Source organism: Larus michahellis, chromosome 1 (genome assembly GCF_964199755.1).
Source record: "Larus michahellis chromosome 1, bLarMic1.1, whole genome shotgun sequence".
Lineage (NCBI taxonomy): Eukaryota > Metazoa > Chordata > Aves > Charadriiformes > Laridae > Larus > Larus michahellis.
Window position 1 is genome coordinate 38,981,363 of NC_133896.1, and position 15,214 is coordinate 38,996,576.

A 15,214-nucleotide genomic window follows, 5' to 3' on the forward strand; every position below is an offset into this window, starting at 1 on the left:
TTACACCAGTAATGAAATTAGTAGCGATATACAACCTCATTCATAATTTCTAATTGAATTTCATTATTTTCTCTGCAACTGCAGCTGTGGGAAGCTCTGCTCCCTGCTGCCTTTAAAAAGATTTTTTAATGTGTAAAATACAGCAACACACTGAGTCTAAGGCTGAGAGTCGAACACGCCAGGCTCCTCTACTCATCCATCGTCACTCTTCTTCCACACTCCCATACCTCTGTTTCCCTCTTCCTTTACATGCCCTCTCTCACTAAACTGCGTTAAATTTAGATTTTCTCAGGTTTTTATCTCTGAGCATTCAAAAATCAGGGAATGGTAATCAGGTAGCGGTTATTACTTAACTATTTTAGCATTGCGTGTTCTTCTGCTGCTTTGCCAGGTCTGTGCGCCAGAAAACTGGTTTCCCCCACCAGGAGTTGACACATCTCTAAAAAGGGCACCATGACCTGGGGCGAGGAGGGGAAGCCCTCTGCGGCCAGCCAGAGTCAATGGCCAAGGAGCAGGGAGACATGCATGAGCCCAGGAAAACCTCTCTGGAGGTGCCCATGCAACAAGGAGAGGAGTAGGAGCAATAACAGGAGCAGGCTGGTTTCCAACCCAGGGCCTTGGACCCCTCCATGACCACCAGCCCCACTCTGAGGGGAGGTCAGAGCACTTTCCTTGGTTTCTAACCTGCCCTCGCAAGGATGGCAGCTTTAGCCCGCAGGGTGCTCAAGTATGGGTCCCATGTCTGCACATCTCTGTTCATTTCAGATGAAAACCAAAAGTCTCACCATCACTGGTGAGGGGCCTGCAATCTCCTTCAGAAATAACTTACCAAAAAAGAAACATCTGCAACTTCTCATCGGTCTTAATTTTATTTCAAAATTCATTCTATCCTTTCTTCTTGTGGGACTTGATGCTCACCTGCAGTTTGTCATTTACCTCACATAAATGTTTTGTGGCCAGGCAGTTGCTCATAGTTTACCTTTTTACTGTGGGAACAAAGCCCCTTGTCCTTCAACTGCCCTTTTCACAGATACACTGACAACTGACAGTTACCATGGGATTATATTTTATTTAGCTACAACTGGTCACAGAGGTGGGTTTTCCAAGACAAATGAGGAGGCCGCAGGTGTGACATGCATAGTTTGGTGACAGGACAGCATATCTGTGGCTGCATGGTCACACCATGGCTGCATGCAGCTCCATGATGCTTTAACCTTTCCAGGAATGATGCACTGGCCCTTCAAAGTCAGCCTTCTATGGCTCCTATCCAAGATTTTCAAGATCCAACTGGATAAAGCCCCAGGCAGACTGTTCCAACCTCCTGGTGGATCCTGTTTTGAGCAGCAGGTCAGGCCAGAGGCTTCCAGAGGCCCCTGATAGCCTCATTTACCCTGTGACTCTGTGGCTTTATGACTATTGTTGCCTTTCAGACCTGCAACCCCATCCACGGGACTGAAAAAGCATTATCCATAATCGTCTGCAATTTAGCGTTCATACCTACTCCTGCCATATGTCACCAGCATCATTATTTCATGATAGTCTCCAGCTTCACTTGATGGTATTGTGTTTCCATTACCTCCCTTTTCCCTCCGGCAGACCTGAGGCCTACTGCCTGCCTATGTAAAGGCAATGTAATTCCTAATCTCTCGTCCACTGGAGCCAACAGAAGAGGAATACCAAGTTAAATATTTATTTTTAAATGAAAACTGAATTAAGGTGAGACCATCCTCCACACATGCTCCTGTAGAGTGAGTCTCCCACAGCTCAGCGGCTCCTGTTGGTTTTCAGGAGCAGGTACCCCCATGTCAGTCATTATTTACGATACAAAGAAGCTTGGCTTGAGATAGGGGAAGCTGCAGGGTGACCACAACACAACTGTGCAAGCGCAGCTGTAACCTTTCCGTTCCCGTAACGGCACTGCTGCCCGAGCATCTTTTCTCTTCACAGCTCTTTCCTATCAAATGCCCCATGGTTGCTGAGGAAGAAGCTGACTCAAGTAGTACCTGGGCTCGGTGGCTACGTGGGCTATTTTGGGAAACATCTTATTAATCACTAGACTAGAAGTCCATACATTTCACCTTTGGCTATGTGTCTTTGCAGAGAGAAAGCTGCTCTTGCAGTCTCTAGAACTTGGTGTATGTTGAGGGCATGAAGAAACAGTGACCAAATGGCCAAATCCAATATAAACTACTCCATTATCCAAATCTCATTCTTATTCCCATGTTTCAGGAAATTTATCTTCCTCCTAATGCTGTCTGAGGGAAACTACCCCAGTGATTGCTAAGGATGACATTATGACATCACCTCAGGGCTCCAGCTGAGATCAGGAATTTGCTGTAGATGGTTCTGGTTATAGCAGAAATTACTTATTAAGGGATAGTCTCTGCTCTGAACATTTTGCACTTCAGAGAAAAAAGCACTTCAGGGAAAACAGAGAAAATTTGTACAGGGGCTTGTCTGTGATGGAAATTTTTGCCTTTGCTGACTGTTGCTGTATTATTTACATAACACCAAAACTGCATGTGCAGATGCCACTTTCCACTAGATCAATGTTTTTCAAGAAGTTATGAGGTAGTTACAATTTTCATATAGAGCCACATACCTTTCAGCCTTTCCTTTGCAGCAACAGTCTCAAAATACCCTTTTTTCCATGTAATAAGAGTCACTACTCCCAAAAGACAGGCCATGATAAGACATGCCACGCCAAGCAATAGTGACAACAATTAACACTGCACTGGTATTAATTTCTTTCTGTGGATTTCTGTACGCAAAGCAAAGATAAATTAACTTAGGCAAATAATTGCTAGACAATTTTTCCATTTGCCAAAGGAGAACAGAACCTTAATGGAGCAACTGACCTCCGTAGGAAGTCTGTAGTAAGACCAGAGACTGAATTCATATCTGATTTATAACCCTAGTCTTTGGTTATATGCCCATCTTTCTTTGCCACATTTTTAATTTCAATTCTAAGTTTGTGGCAGTTGAATTTAAAAAAAAATACTTCAAATCCAACTGCATATCTGTCTGTTTTCCATCCAAGGAAACTACTTATGAAACATGCTCTAACACTTTCTCCATCAACTGAAGAGTCAGAAGTAAACTGAGACCAACATGAGTCTTGTTTTCTAAGAGTGACACCTAGAGTCTCATCTGAAAAGTTAAAAAGCTTTCCTTTACTCTTCCAGTTTTAAAAGGCAATAAGCTTTTGTCCATATCATTTCTTCAAATCAGCAGTTAAATATATTTAGTATTAATTATTTTGCTATGTTTTTGTGAAGATACAACACAATATTTGTTGCTAAGTGGTCTGTATATGACATCTGTCATTTATCACAAGATTTCTCTATTAAGAAAAGACCTTTATTTTGGAGGTGCCATATTTTGCCTTTCATTCAGAAGTGTTTAATTGCTTTGGAAATGCGATTTACATTACTGCATGAAGGCATGCACCATGGCCACAGACTGACCTCCAGGAACGCAACATGGTGGCTTGCCCTTCCTCAAGTCTCTGCCGTGAGGCACCGTGCCAGTCTCCAGGGAAGAAGGTGCTACTTGTGGCTTGATACAAAATTAGAAAAATTGCTTAAATTAGCTGTCTCATCCACTTAGACCTATTTCAAAGTTCATCAGTTTCTTTGTGTGTCGCCTGTGTACCTCTGCGTCCCTTTGCAAAACAGGCGGCAGTGCTCATTTTGTGAAATTATTTTTAGCCACAGAGCTTGTATCCACCTTAGCACAGCAGAAGACACAAATAAACCACACACAATCATTGTATACAGTTTCTGGAGTTTTTTTCTTTTTCACCTCTGAACATCCATGAGGGGAGAAAAAAAGAAAGGAAAAAAAAGCCAAAGCAAAACAAAACAAAACAAAACACACCTGAAAATCCTACTGACTGGATGTGGTAGCTCAGCAAAAATTCCACAAGAAAAATCTTCAGTAACATGATTCACCTGAAAATGTTGCCCATGGATCTTCTGAACTAAACGTGGAAGTTTTTCTGTTTGCAGGTGCCACTGGCTCCCTTCTATGCCTGAGAAGCATCACCCCCTCCTGCTCCTGCAGCCACGGGGGCCCTGCTCTGAGCCCTCAGATCCCGGCTACTGCTCCCTGCCAGTGGCGAGGACTGGACAATAACGTGTGATGAAGGCTGGTGAGGCCACGCCTATGGTCAGCTTTCTATTCCATACATCAGAGTTTGGACAAAAAACATTAAAACAAAGAGCAAACCTAAACCTGACAAACAAACAGATGAGCTGTGTTAACAAATCCACGAAAAAGGACACCACTGTCCCTTTAATTAATCATCTTGGTTTTAATTGAAAAAAATGTATTTTGAGTTGCAGCCCCCTTGTATTAGTTAAACATTGGCCCTGACCCTGCAAGCTGATGTTGAATATTGACTCCACAGGATGGTGGGACTTCGATGCAGTTGTTTGTCTGCAGGGCAAATGCTTGAAACAACAGAGTTGTGCTCCTAGGGGTGAACAAGTGAATGTACCCTCAGCCAGTTACACCTACCTTTTCTCATGTCCCCCCGCTGCCCAGCTCACCCTGGAAGGAGCATCACACCCCAGGAAACCCTCAGGGTCCTGCTTCAGCCACATGTGACCAGGATGGGTCCTTCCCTCTCGGGTGGTGGGATCCTGTGCCTGCCTTGATCTGCCTCTGCAGCCTCTGGGCAATTAAGGTGCTGTGCCGGCTTTCCCTCCTTCTTCTCCCTGGATGCACTATTTTGGCAACAACCGGCTTCATGAAATCTAAAAGAGAGAGTTAGGACTGCGTTTTGGTTTCGTTAGCCTCCTAGGTGTCATCCTACTGTGTAAGAAAAGCATTCCAAAAAAAGGAAAATCAGTGAGATCTAAATTATTTGGAGGTGATTCCTCAGAGCCAGGAATGCTGTGTTCAGATTTCGTTTGTTTCATAATATATTTTGCTCAAATAAAATACAGTTGCCTGGTAAGATAGTGCAACAAAACCTGGTGTATCATATACTGCAACTCCCTCCAGTAATAAAATAATGAATAATTAAATAACGTAATGTAACATTATTAATAAAATAGAGGAGTAAATCTGTGTCTCATTGCTAAACATGCAAGGCATTCAGATGGAGCAAGTGTTCCTCTGGAGTAAGGTGTATGAGGCAGCTTGCCTCACCTTTCCTGCACCTTTTATATGTTACTCCATATATGTTCTGGATTGGCAGGTCCCTGTCAAATTTAAAATCACCATGTAGGATGGCACATTAGGTTTGCTGTCTCCCAGACTAAGAAAGTATATGCATAAGAACATTTTTTTGTCAGGCTTACCTATTATCCTTCACAACGAACAGGTTTAAATTTATAGTGCCACGGTTTGAGGAACAATTTTAGCAGACGATATATTCCTCACTGGTTGTGTCCTTTTATGGTTGGTTTTTGTGGGTTTGTTGTTAGACAGTGTTTTTTGGCGGGACGGGGTGAGAAATATTTACTGACTAGTTATTATAGGACAGTTTGCAACTGAATTTATCTTACAAAGTATTCTCACTCTTCTCTTTTACTCCTACCACAGTCACCTGGGCAGTCTATTCACAAGCTCTGTCCTTCATGTCAATGGCTAAGGAAGCTGAAGATCAAAGATGATGTGAAAATGATACAGGTTGAAAATATAAACTCTGCACAGGGAAGCTCCCAGTCACCATCTGAGTAGTTATGTGGGGGGCAACATTTGTTTATTCATGTATCGTATTTCCTTTTGTCTGCATAACTGATTTTCCATCTTTGGAAGGGTAACGAGAAGCGGAATTTACCTGAGAATTGTCCATGGCAAACACTGGTGGATTTTTTCCTCCTTTAAGAGCTCTTTGAGTCAGCTCTTCTTTTTACCAAACCTGTTGGATATACGTAATCAGGTGAAATCTTGGTAACAGAAGAAAATGCTCAGCAAACAGAAACTACCACATACGAAAAAGACCACAACGTTAAACGTACCACCTTTGCCCCTGTCCCTCTAATTAATCATTTTGGTTTTAATTGAAAAAAATGTATTTTGAGTTGCAATCCCCTTGTATTTCTTAGACATTTGCTCTGACCCTGCAAGCTGGTGTTGGCCAGGTTGGGCAGGACAGGTTTTGAGCAGCCTGGTCTAGTGGGAGGTGTCCCTGCCCGTGGCAGGGGGGTTGGAACTAGATGATCATTAAGGTCCCTTCCAACTCTAACCATTATACAATTCTATATATCTAATATATCTTTACATAAGTGTTAGGCTAAAACATCTCCAGTATTTATGCTAATGCTTTAACAGGCACACCTAGTCAGCTCCTCTGAACTGGGTTGTTTCATAAGTGATGACTAAAGTCAACACAGGGACATCAAGAGGCTCCTGCAAAAGCACCGAGTGCCGAACTCTGGAATACACTGAGCACACAAAGTGCACGCTGTTATTGCTGTCCCGGCACCCTAGTCAGTCAGTGGTATTTCCCAAGAGCACCCACCATTGTAGTTTAACAGAAAAAGGTCCTATATGTCAACATGTAACTAATATAATTCCGTGATGTTAATTGCTAGAATACAAAGCAAAAAAGCCAATGATATGACAGGTCATTTCTTGTGCTGAAAGGCTCATACCTTTATTCCACTGTTCTTCGTATTAAACGTTAAGTATAAAGAGATTGCCTTGTGTTCTCTTTGAAGATAAGCCTTTGCATCTGTCTGAGATCCTTTGTTATATAAATCACCAATGCTTAAAAACAGTGTGTTGTCATCAGAAGCTGCTGTCACCGAGATTTGCTGAATGCTTTGTCAGGTTCCCAAAATGATGGCATCCTTCCTTTTTTTTTAATGAAGCAGAGGGTGCTAATAAGTAACTTGCACATTGCAATTTATTATTGCTTTTCTTTGGCTTTTGACACAAGTCATCAGTGCCTATGCAGTGTGTTGTAAAACTATGGAAAAAGCTGGAAGAGAAAGCCAGCCTTGCCCCGGGTCTCTGGGGCATCAGAAAGGACAAGTCACACACAGTTTGTGGGCAGGGAGAGGTTGTAAGGAGCTGCTGGAGTATGGGCTGGCACGTAGCTCTGTTACCAACAGACACAGGTCACAAGCTGGATTCATTCATATGCTTCGTGCTTTCTCCCTTCCAGGATGCTGGCCAGTGATTTGCATGTTTAAAGAAGAGATGGTGGTGTTCTCTCCTCAACCTTCACCAGCCACTAACGACTCAGCTGGATGATGATCAACCGCCCTCTAGCAGCAGTGCTGGGCTTTTAATGAGTTCAAGACTGAGAATAGCTAGGCTGCCTCCTACTGCTCTAGCTACCACCTGCGCAGGGACTCCAGAGAGTTTCTGAGTGGTCCCTGAAGGAAAAAAAATGGAGGTGCACTGACCATAGCCTGTTCAGAGAGTGCATTAGTTGGACCCTGGAATCAAAAGATCACCTCTCAGAGACCAGCCACCACCTCTGGGCTGCAGAAGGCCTCGATGCAGAGGAGGAGCTGGCTCAGGTTCTTCAGTGGCAGCACACTGATGTATTCAATGCCCCTGATATACTAACACTATGAGATCTGAAATTTTCAAGAATCTCACCTCCATAGAAGTGCAAACACACAGATTGAGAATATTTTCATCACCTAGATAGTTTCTTCTGGTAAAGCTTCAAAACTCTGAGAAAACCAGAACTCCATCTTCCTTCTGCACTAAATGGAAGGTATTTTGGAAATCACTACCATCATTTGAGTAAACTTCCCAACTTCCCATAAATCTTTCTCAAACTGTCTTGCAATCCTAGTCAGAGGCAATCCATTTATTGTTTTCTGAATTGTGTGATCTCATGTAGAGCATGTGGCACCTGAAGGTCATGCATGAGTCATAGACCAAATCTTTGACATTAACTGGAATATGTTTATTCAGGATCAATTATTCGCTTAAATTAATAATAATGATAAGCAGTATATAATTAATTTTCTTATTGATATGTAAACCAGCTTGTGTATGCTGTATATTTTGTTATATAGCTATAACAAAAAAAAAAAGTATAGCTTAGGGTAGGGATTTTCAAAAGTGGTCCTTGTTGCTTTGAGTTGTAATCACATGGGGTGGCACAAGGCACAAGGCATGGCTAGGTTGTGCCCATGGCACATGCGACATTGTGTCTCATCCACACAGTAGCAGATTTCAAGTTTCGCTCATGCAGACCAGGGACTGCCTGTGAGGCAGCTGGCAGGCAGGCAGAAGGAGAAGTACCTCATGTAGTAACTGTTCTGGAGGCTGCTCTCGTACTGCAGGACAGCTGCTATGCCAGGCCAACCGTGAAAGCTCTTGAAAATCCCTCTTTATGCCACTGTATTACAGAGGCTCTCCTTCTGTGGTACGGAGCGATTGCCAGGCCCATTGTATGTCCGGCTCTCTGTTGATTTTCAGGCCTTTTGGGTAAGGATCTGTCCGTAGCATAGAAGTGACATGTTGTCTGTCGCTTCCTTGTTCTTCATACAATGGTTTGTATGTAGGCCTGAATCCAGGGAAGGAGAATATCCAGCTCATGGATGGCTTTGTAGACTCCCTTCTCTCCAAGCTGTTGAGAAAATAAAGATGTTAGAAAAGAAACCACCCACAGGCCTTGAACACTGCAGCTGCGAGCCAGGCCTACTGCTCTTACCTTAAGAAATGTTTTCTTTAATTTTTTGACTGCAGAAGTTAACCTTGTGGATGGAGCACATGGAAGCTGAAGGGATGAGAAGAAACCAAAAGAGCTTGTTGCAGCCAAGATGCTGGCATAATAAAGGCATGGTGATGAGGAAGAGCCAAACCCACAGTGTGGCACCATAGGACTACTGGTAAAATGTGTGACCTCAGCATCGTTTGAGCATCTCCTGCTACTACAAATGTGTTATTTCACCTGTGTGCTTCCTGGCAAGTTATGTTCACAGCACAAAAAAATTGTAATAGGTATCACTAAGTCTTACTAAACACTTTCTACTTATCTCAGGTATCTTTATCTCAAATATCTCTACTTATCTGAGGGATCAGCTGTTGCAGTTACAGCTTTTGTAGCTCTAAGATTCAAGGCTCTTTAACTTTGAACCTTCAGAGGAGGCAAGGGTACAGGTCAAAGACCTTTGCAAAGTGCAGAGGGCAATTTCGCACACCTTTGCAAACCCTTCAAATATGTTTATAAAGTTGATTTATGCTTCCCCCTTTTTTCCTGTCCATTCTTCTACTGTCTGGCTAGTTACAGGCTAATCCTACACTCTTTTGTCAAGCTAAATTTTCCATTAACGTCACTGGGAGTTTTGCCCGCAAGACCCTACCCAGCTCCCAGGTATCCCACCCAAACCAGTCAACATTGTCTTACTTGCAAGTTCTGGCGTCCCTCTACCTTTGCTGTAATATCAGAGACACAGGACTGTGTTATCACTACTAGATTTGAGTTGGAAGCTGGTTTTAGGAAGGAAAGAGTCAACCAGTTCATCCTACAGGACCCAAAGGCTGCACCCCAGGTTTAGCCCAGCCAGCTGGGGCATGGCTGACAGTGTCAGTGGGTCGGTGCTCTGTCCCAGAGGGCCACCAGCAGTGGGAACACCAGGGAAGCCTCCAGGCTTGGCCCTCTCCCCACCACCCAACTCAGACCAACCAGTGCTGGACGGCCAAAACTTGTTTGGATGGGGTTTTTTGGAGCTGCCTTGCTGATTTTCTGAACAACACAGCTTGCTGACTTCCCAGCTCTCCAGGCTTTCCAAGGGGAAGAATCATTCTTTCAGGGAAAAAATGGGAAAATCTGATGTTTTCCAATTTATGAACAAGGGCAACGTTTGAAAAGGCAAAAGGCAAAAGTCCTCAACTCATATGAAAAGAGGTGACTCCACTGAAATGGATGGTTAGTCCTTCTTTCTACCTCACATGGAGATTTTAAAAAGGAGCAACAAACATTTTCTCTTTCCAGTCAACTTGCAGGGTGAAAATGTAAACAAAAGCAATTCTAATTTGTAAACTTTTAGAAATCTTCTAACTAGGGCAGTTCTTTCTGACTTGGGCCTTTTTTTTTTTTTTTTAAGGTCAGCTTGTATGATGCAGATTTCCACAGAGATCATTCGGTAGCAGAATTGACCTTAAATGACTATGCTGGCTTGAGTATCAATACACATTAGAAACCCTGTTCTTCCTGCATAACGAGCAAGTTAACAAATGAGCAAGCAGCTCAGTGCGAGCAATGCTGCAATATCTGCTAGAGGTCTACAAGCTCTGCCTATGATGAGAGAGCAATGATCAAAAATCCTGCAGTGAATATATTGCCTTTCCGCACTCCACTCAAATAAGAGAAAAAACTGCAATAATCTGCTACCAATGTAGGAAGGTAAGTCCAACCTCGGAAGCAACTTCATACTGTTCTCGGCAATGTTGCTGACTCAAAGGGGCAAACGAGCAAGTAAACTGGCTTATGTTGAGGCCAATGGTGTTGCAGGTTGGTGCTCCCAGTATCCAAGGAAAAATGTCTTTCTGTTTAACCATGCAGTCGTACCTTAAACGAAAGAGCCTCATTTCACTGCAAAAAAGGGATTAGAGATTTTAGTACCTATTTGTTTTTGAAAAACAGGACTCGCTCATAAATCATTAGAAAATATTAATGTTTCCTTGTTTGGACAAAACCAAGAACTAGTAGGGCGAGAATCATAATAATAACATAGTTCAAAGTCCTTGGAAGTGGATTGGAGACAAATGTTATTAGGGTTTTTAGATATCATGCATGCCTTTAGCTGGCTGAATTAGAGCCTGAGTTTACGAAAGAATATAGGGTAGGTATGTACATAAAGGTACCACTGTTCCCCTCAATTGTGTAAAGAACCTTATCCTTGAAAGGTAACAAATTTATTACATAAGTAGGTTGCCATGGTGGAAATTCCTTCTGATAAACATCTTATAACTCAACTAGATAATGAAAATTAAAGAGCTTACATAGGTGGATGAACGAGTTCACTAATTTATTGAGGAATAATATGGTGGAGAAATACGAAACTTAGCAAAGGATCCATTACTTCCATTCTGTTCACAGTTTCTATTATTCTTTCACATGGTTCTGTATTGTTGGCTTTGAGTTAGTACAAATACTTTAAAAAATGTTAGTTTCCTAGAAAATCATGACAAGCTGTCATTTCTGATAAAGCTATTGTTTTTCTACTACCAGAGGAATCCTTTTTTCTCCTATGTGTATTTTTTAAGATCCAGAAATGTAAATTGTTATGTTCAGACTTGTGTTGGGTAAAACACTGGCAGTAATTATGAAAAAGAATGTAGGAGCTTTGAGAAATCTGCAGTATTTTGTCTCCATACAGCACAGAAGCAAATGTGTTACTTAGTTTTATAGCAAACTCCAGCCACTGACGGTGTTTCAGAGTAACTGATATTCTGAATTCAGTCACGGTTGACAGTCTGAACTCTTCAGCGTGTACTGGCACTTGTATAGGGTGTAATTGCTTTTCCAGAAAAGAATGAAATCTCTGTAAATATATTATAACATACAATATTTGGAATTTTGACAGACACAGATAACCACAGTAGTGTGTTGAACGCTGTGAATAATGACTGTAATTGCAACTGTTTAGCATGGTTTCAAATGAGAACCTGAAAGCTGGTGGAGATTTCTCCCATTGAGATTTGAATCTTTCTACAAATAATTTTACAGGTATTCCAGTTGTGTTCTGAGCTATAACTCTGCAAAGAGATCTCTGAAGCTGCTTATTTTTCCATTACAAATATTTGTGTTCATGTAGAACCAACGTCCTTTTCTTTCATGCTACCATACAATTCAGATTAGACAAAGTTTTAATTCATCAGCATTTCATTGGCTGCTCCTGCTGCCCTCACTTTTTAAAATTACTATAGACTGGATGTCTACGGCTATATTTCACCCTAAGTCGTTCTCCACTTTTTGGGACACTGGGACTTGTGAGGGTTGCAAGTTTAAGGGAGGGGGAAAAAAATAGCCATAGGACATAAAGTTTTAAGGCATGCCGTGTTCTTATTCATCTACCCTTAAAAATAAGAGAAGATGAGAAATTACTCCCAAGTGACAGTGTCATCTTAGCATCATAGTATGTTAGTATGCATATTTGCATGGGCAAAAGTGTGCTTTTACTGCTGTCTTGTAGCTATTTACAGGGTGGGATGATGATATGGTGTTGGTAAAAGGTCCTCCTCCCTTGGGACAGCTGGATCCACTCTAGGGACATTTTGTCGGTAGCATCATTCCCTGACCAGCTGCTCTGACTGAGGGCATAGCCAACACATGGAAACTGCCCCAATGTGCTTTATAATTGCAGTTTCTGCTTACTCATGAGACACCCCTGGCTCTTTCAAAACTCAGTATGGTGGAGTAGAGACGACAAGAGAGTAAGGATTACACACGTCCAGTAGGTATGCTGCTGAAGAAGGAAAGCGTGACCAGCACTACACCGCAGAACTGTAAAGAGCCACATTTCTCCCTGTGATTACCCTGTCTCTTTGCAGCTTTGGTGCTGAGAGGGCAGCAGAAGGCGACATCATCAGCAGGGAAGTGGCTTGTCTCCATGGTGTCTCCACCACCTTGTCCGCTCCCCGCAAGCTCACTCTGGGAGGAAATGAGCGGTGTTAAACTTCCCCAGCCCCAGCGGGGAAGCCCTCGAGAAGTCGTGTGGGACTTCTCCCATGTGGGAGACATATGGGACACACCATAGCTCTGAATCACCCTCTCTATCTGCTGAAAAACTGAGATGGAGCCCTTTCCTATCCTTTCAGCTGGACGAAGTTAGTTTGGGTCTCAGGAATATACTCACGCAGGCGTTCATGTTCGCTTGCAGGACCTGGAAGGCACTAATTATGTACAACTTGTCACTTCCTACTCCAAGATGACTGAAAACATTTTTCACATAGAAGGAGAGGAGCTGATCTCGAACACCGCAGTTTGTCTGAAAACAAAGCAGGTATAGAGTAGTCAAATGAAAACCTCACCAGTGAACTTCAGCCTAAAGCTTCAGCCTTGTAAAAGTATGCGTGTTTAGAAAGCATACAATCAATAAAAAAAAATTCATCAATTTTAGTATCCCATTGGATTGCTTCCTTTTTTTTTTTAAGCAGCTCAGTGTACCCCTGTGATTTCTGAAGGAAAGGCAGGAGGATGCTGTGCTGACAGCCAAAGAACTATTGGTAAGACCAACCATGAACAGAAGTGACAGCAACAAACCTATTTAACACACAAATAATAAATGGAAGATAAATTGGGGAGTTAAGTCAGACCACCTTGACCAAATTGTGGGAGTCATTGTGTGTATCATTTTTCCATTCCTCCACATCCATGTCCCATACCATTTGAGATGCTGTAGGGTATCCCACATGTCCCCAAGAGCTGCTCCAGAAGAGACCAGGCCATCCTGTACATCCTGTGTCATATCTGCCTGGCCTGTGGGATCTCTTGGACACCCAAAGGTATTTCAAATGGCTATATGCTTATTTTTAGGCAATGGAACAAAGTATCAGGTGTGAAATTCCCAGCAGAAGGGTAATGCAGCTGCAGATTAACCCACCCAAATGCAGGTGTCCATGCGTAGGTCCCACAGGCAAGGGAGGATCCTTCACTCCCAAGGTAATCAATGAGATCCAGGGTAGTTCAAAGGCCCGTGCCCTACTTAAAGATAAACTGACTCGGTTTGCCCAGCTGACCAGATCTCTGTGTTAAGGAAACTAAAATATCTCACACACTTGTAGTCACTCACAAATAGGCACCCCAAATTTAGTGTCTCACTCCCATGCCGAATCGCACTGGGGAACTCTGATCTCCCTTTTCCAGTGCACTTGCAGTGGTCAAAGCCCAAAGCAGCTCCTCGGGTGTCCCGTCTGCTCTGCAGCATCCCTATCGACACAACTATGGGCTATCTGCGGTGCCTCATCTGCCAGGATGGTGGCTGTGGCCCTGGCCCTCATGTGAATGGGCTAGTGCCTGAAAGCATTGCTGGGGAGGATCACACGCAGCCAGATGCTCACAGGAGGAGCAAGTGCTACCACAAGCACCCTCCTCCCCAACACGGCAAACACCTTTACCCCAAGTCTCCTGGAAGAGCACCACTGTAACCACCTAGTGAGAAGTGCCTCCAGCCAGGCTTTCCAAATCCACCTCTTTCCCCATGTACCATGCTCAGCTCTCCCCTCATCTCCCAGGGGAAAAACCGTTTCTATGGGGCAGAAAAAACACTCTTCCTCTAAGCAAAGGACTTTGTTAAACATAAGGCTCTCATAAATATAATGTCCTTCCCAATTAAACACAAGTGATTTTTGTGTTGGCTGTCATTCCTTTTGATCACACATTCTTATCTCTAATGACCAAAGTAAAATCAAAGAAAATGGAAAATCAGTAGTATAAATCTTACCATAAACAGCTTTTTTGTTGTCTTTTTAAGCAGTCTTGTGTTCTTGATGAGATCCTTCTGTAAAATACAATGTGGTAGTATTAATTAACCTAAGCAGAGGAAGGGAGACAGTTTTAAGTCTGGTTTGTACCAAACTTAGTAGTAATAATAATCATCATCGTCATCATCTTATTCAGGTGTAGGATGAGGACTCAGCAAATCTGTTGCTACAAACCTAGCTACAAACTTCTTCCATGGCAAAGTCCTTGGCAAACTCATCCCGCTTCTCTATGCTTCTTTTTTCCCGTCTTTACAAAAGGAGTAGCAGCATTACCCTGTCTCTCAGGACTGTAGAGACCGTTCGGATTACTAAAGTTTCCGGGTACTCAGTAATGAAGCCGGTAGAGAAAAATCTATAAATAAAATAAACTTTTCAACTAGTGGGATCAACTTACGGGAACAGATGATTTTAAACTAGTTGCCTTGATATACAGGTTCTCTGTCACTTGGGAGAGGAGTCCTTTTCGGCAGGTATGCTTTCCTGTAGGTGACTTTTTGCCTTCCACAGCGAAAAGACAAAGCAGAACTAAAAAACGCCCAGATCTGAAAATAGAATATACTTTCATCTTCGCTCCCAAATCTTCGTGCCTCTACAGTCACAGCAGCGTATGTGATACGGCAAGACTGGTTAGATGACAGAGGTTAACCTAATTTTGTTAACCCTCAAAGCAGCTTCTGCACCGAGATGCTCACGTAGATAACCTATTGCTCGTGTGCTGGCTGATCAGTATTGTTGCTGTGCTTTTTTATACATCTTGCTCCACTTTCAACAAATTTGACCACAATCATCTGTGACGTTTTTC

General features: G+C 42.8%; 1 protein-coding gene across 1 annotated transcript; it reads right to left on the reverse strand.

Moving 5' to 3' along the window:
- Window positions 1–8,464: 8,464 nt before the first annotated feature.
- IL26 (interleukin 26) lies at window positions 8,465–14,977 on the reverse strand. The gene is made up of 5 exons (XM_074573033.1): window positions 14,807–14,977; window positions 14,373–14,429; window positions 12,786–12,917; window positions 8,636–8,701; window positions 8,465–8,551 (listed from the first exon to the last, which is right to left on the reverse strand). Exons 1-5 carry the CDS (start codon window positions 14,975–14,977, stop codon window positions 8,465–8,467), a joined length of 513 nt encoding a protein of 170 aa, XP_074429134.1.
- Between the last annotated feature and the right edge of the window lie 237 nt (window positions 14,978–15,214).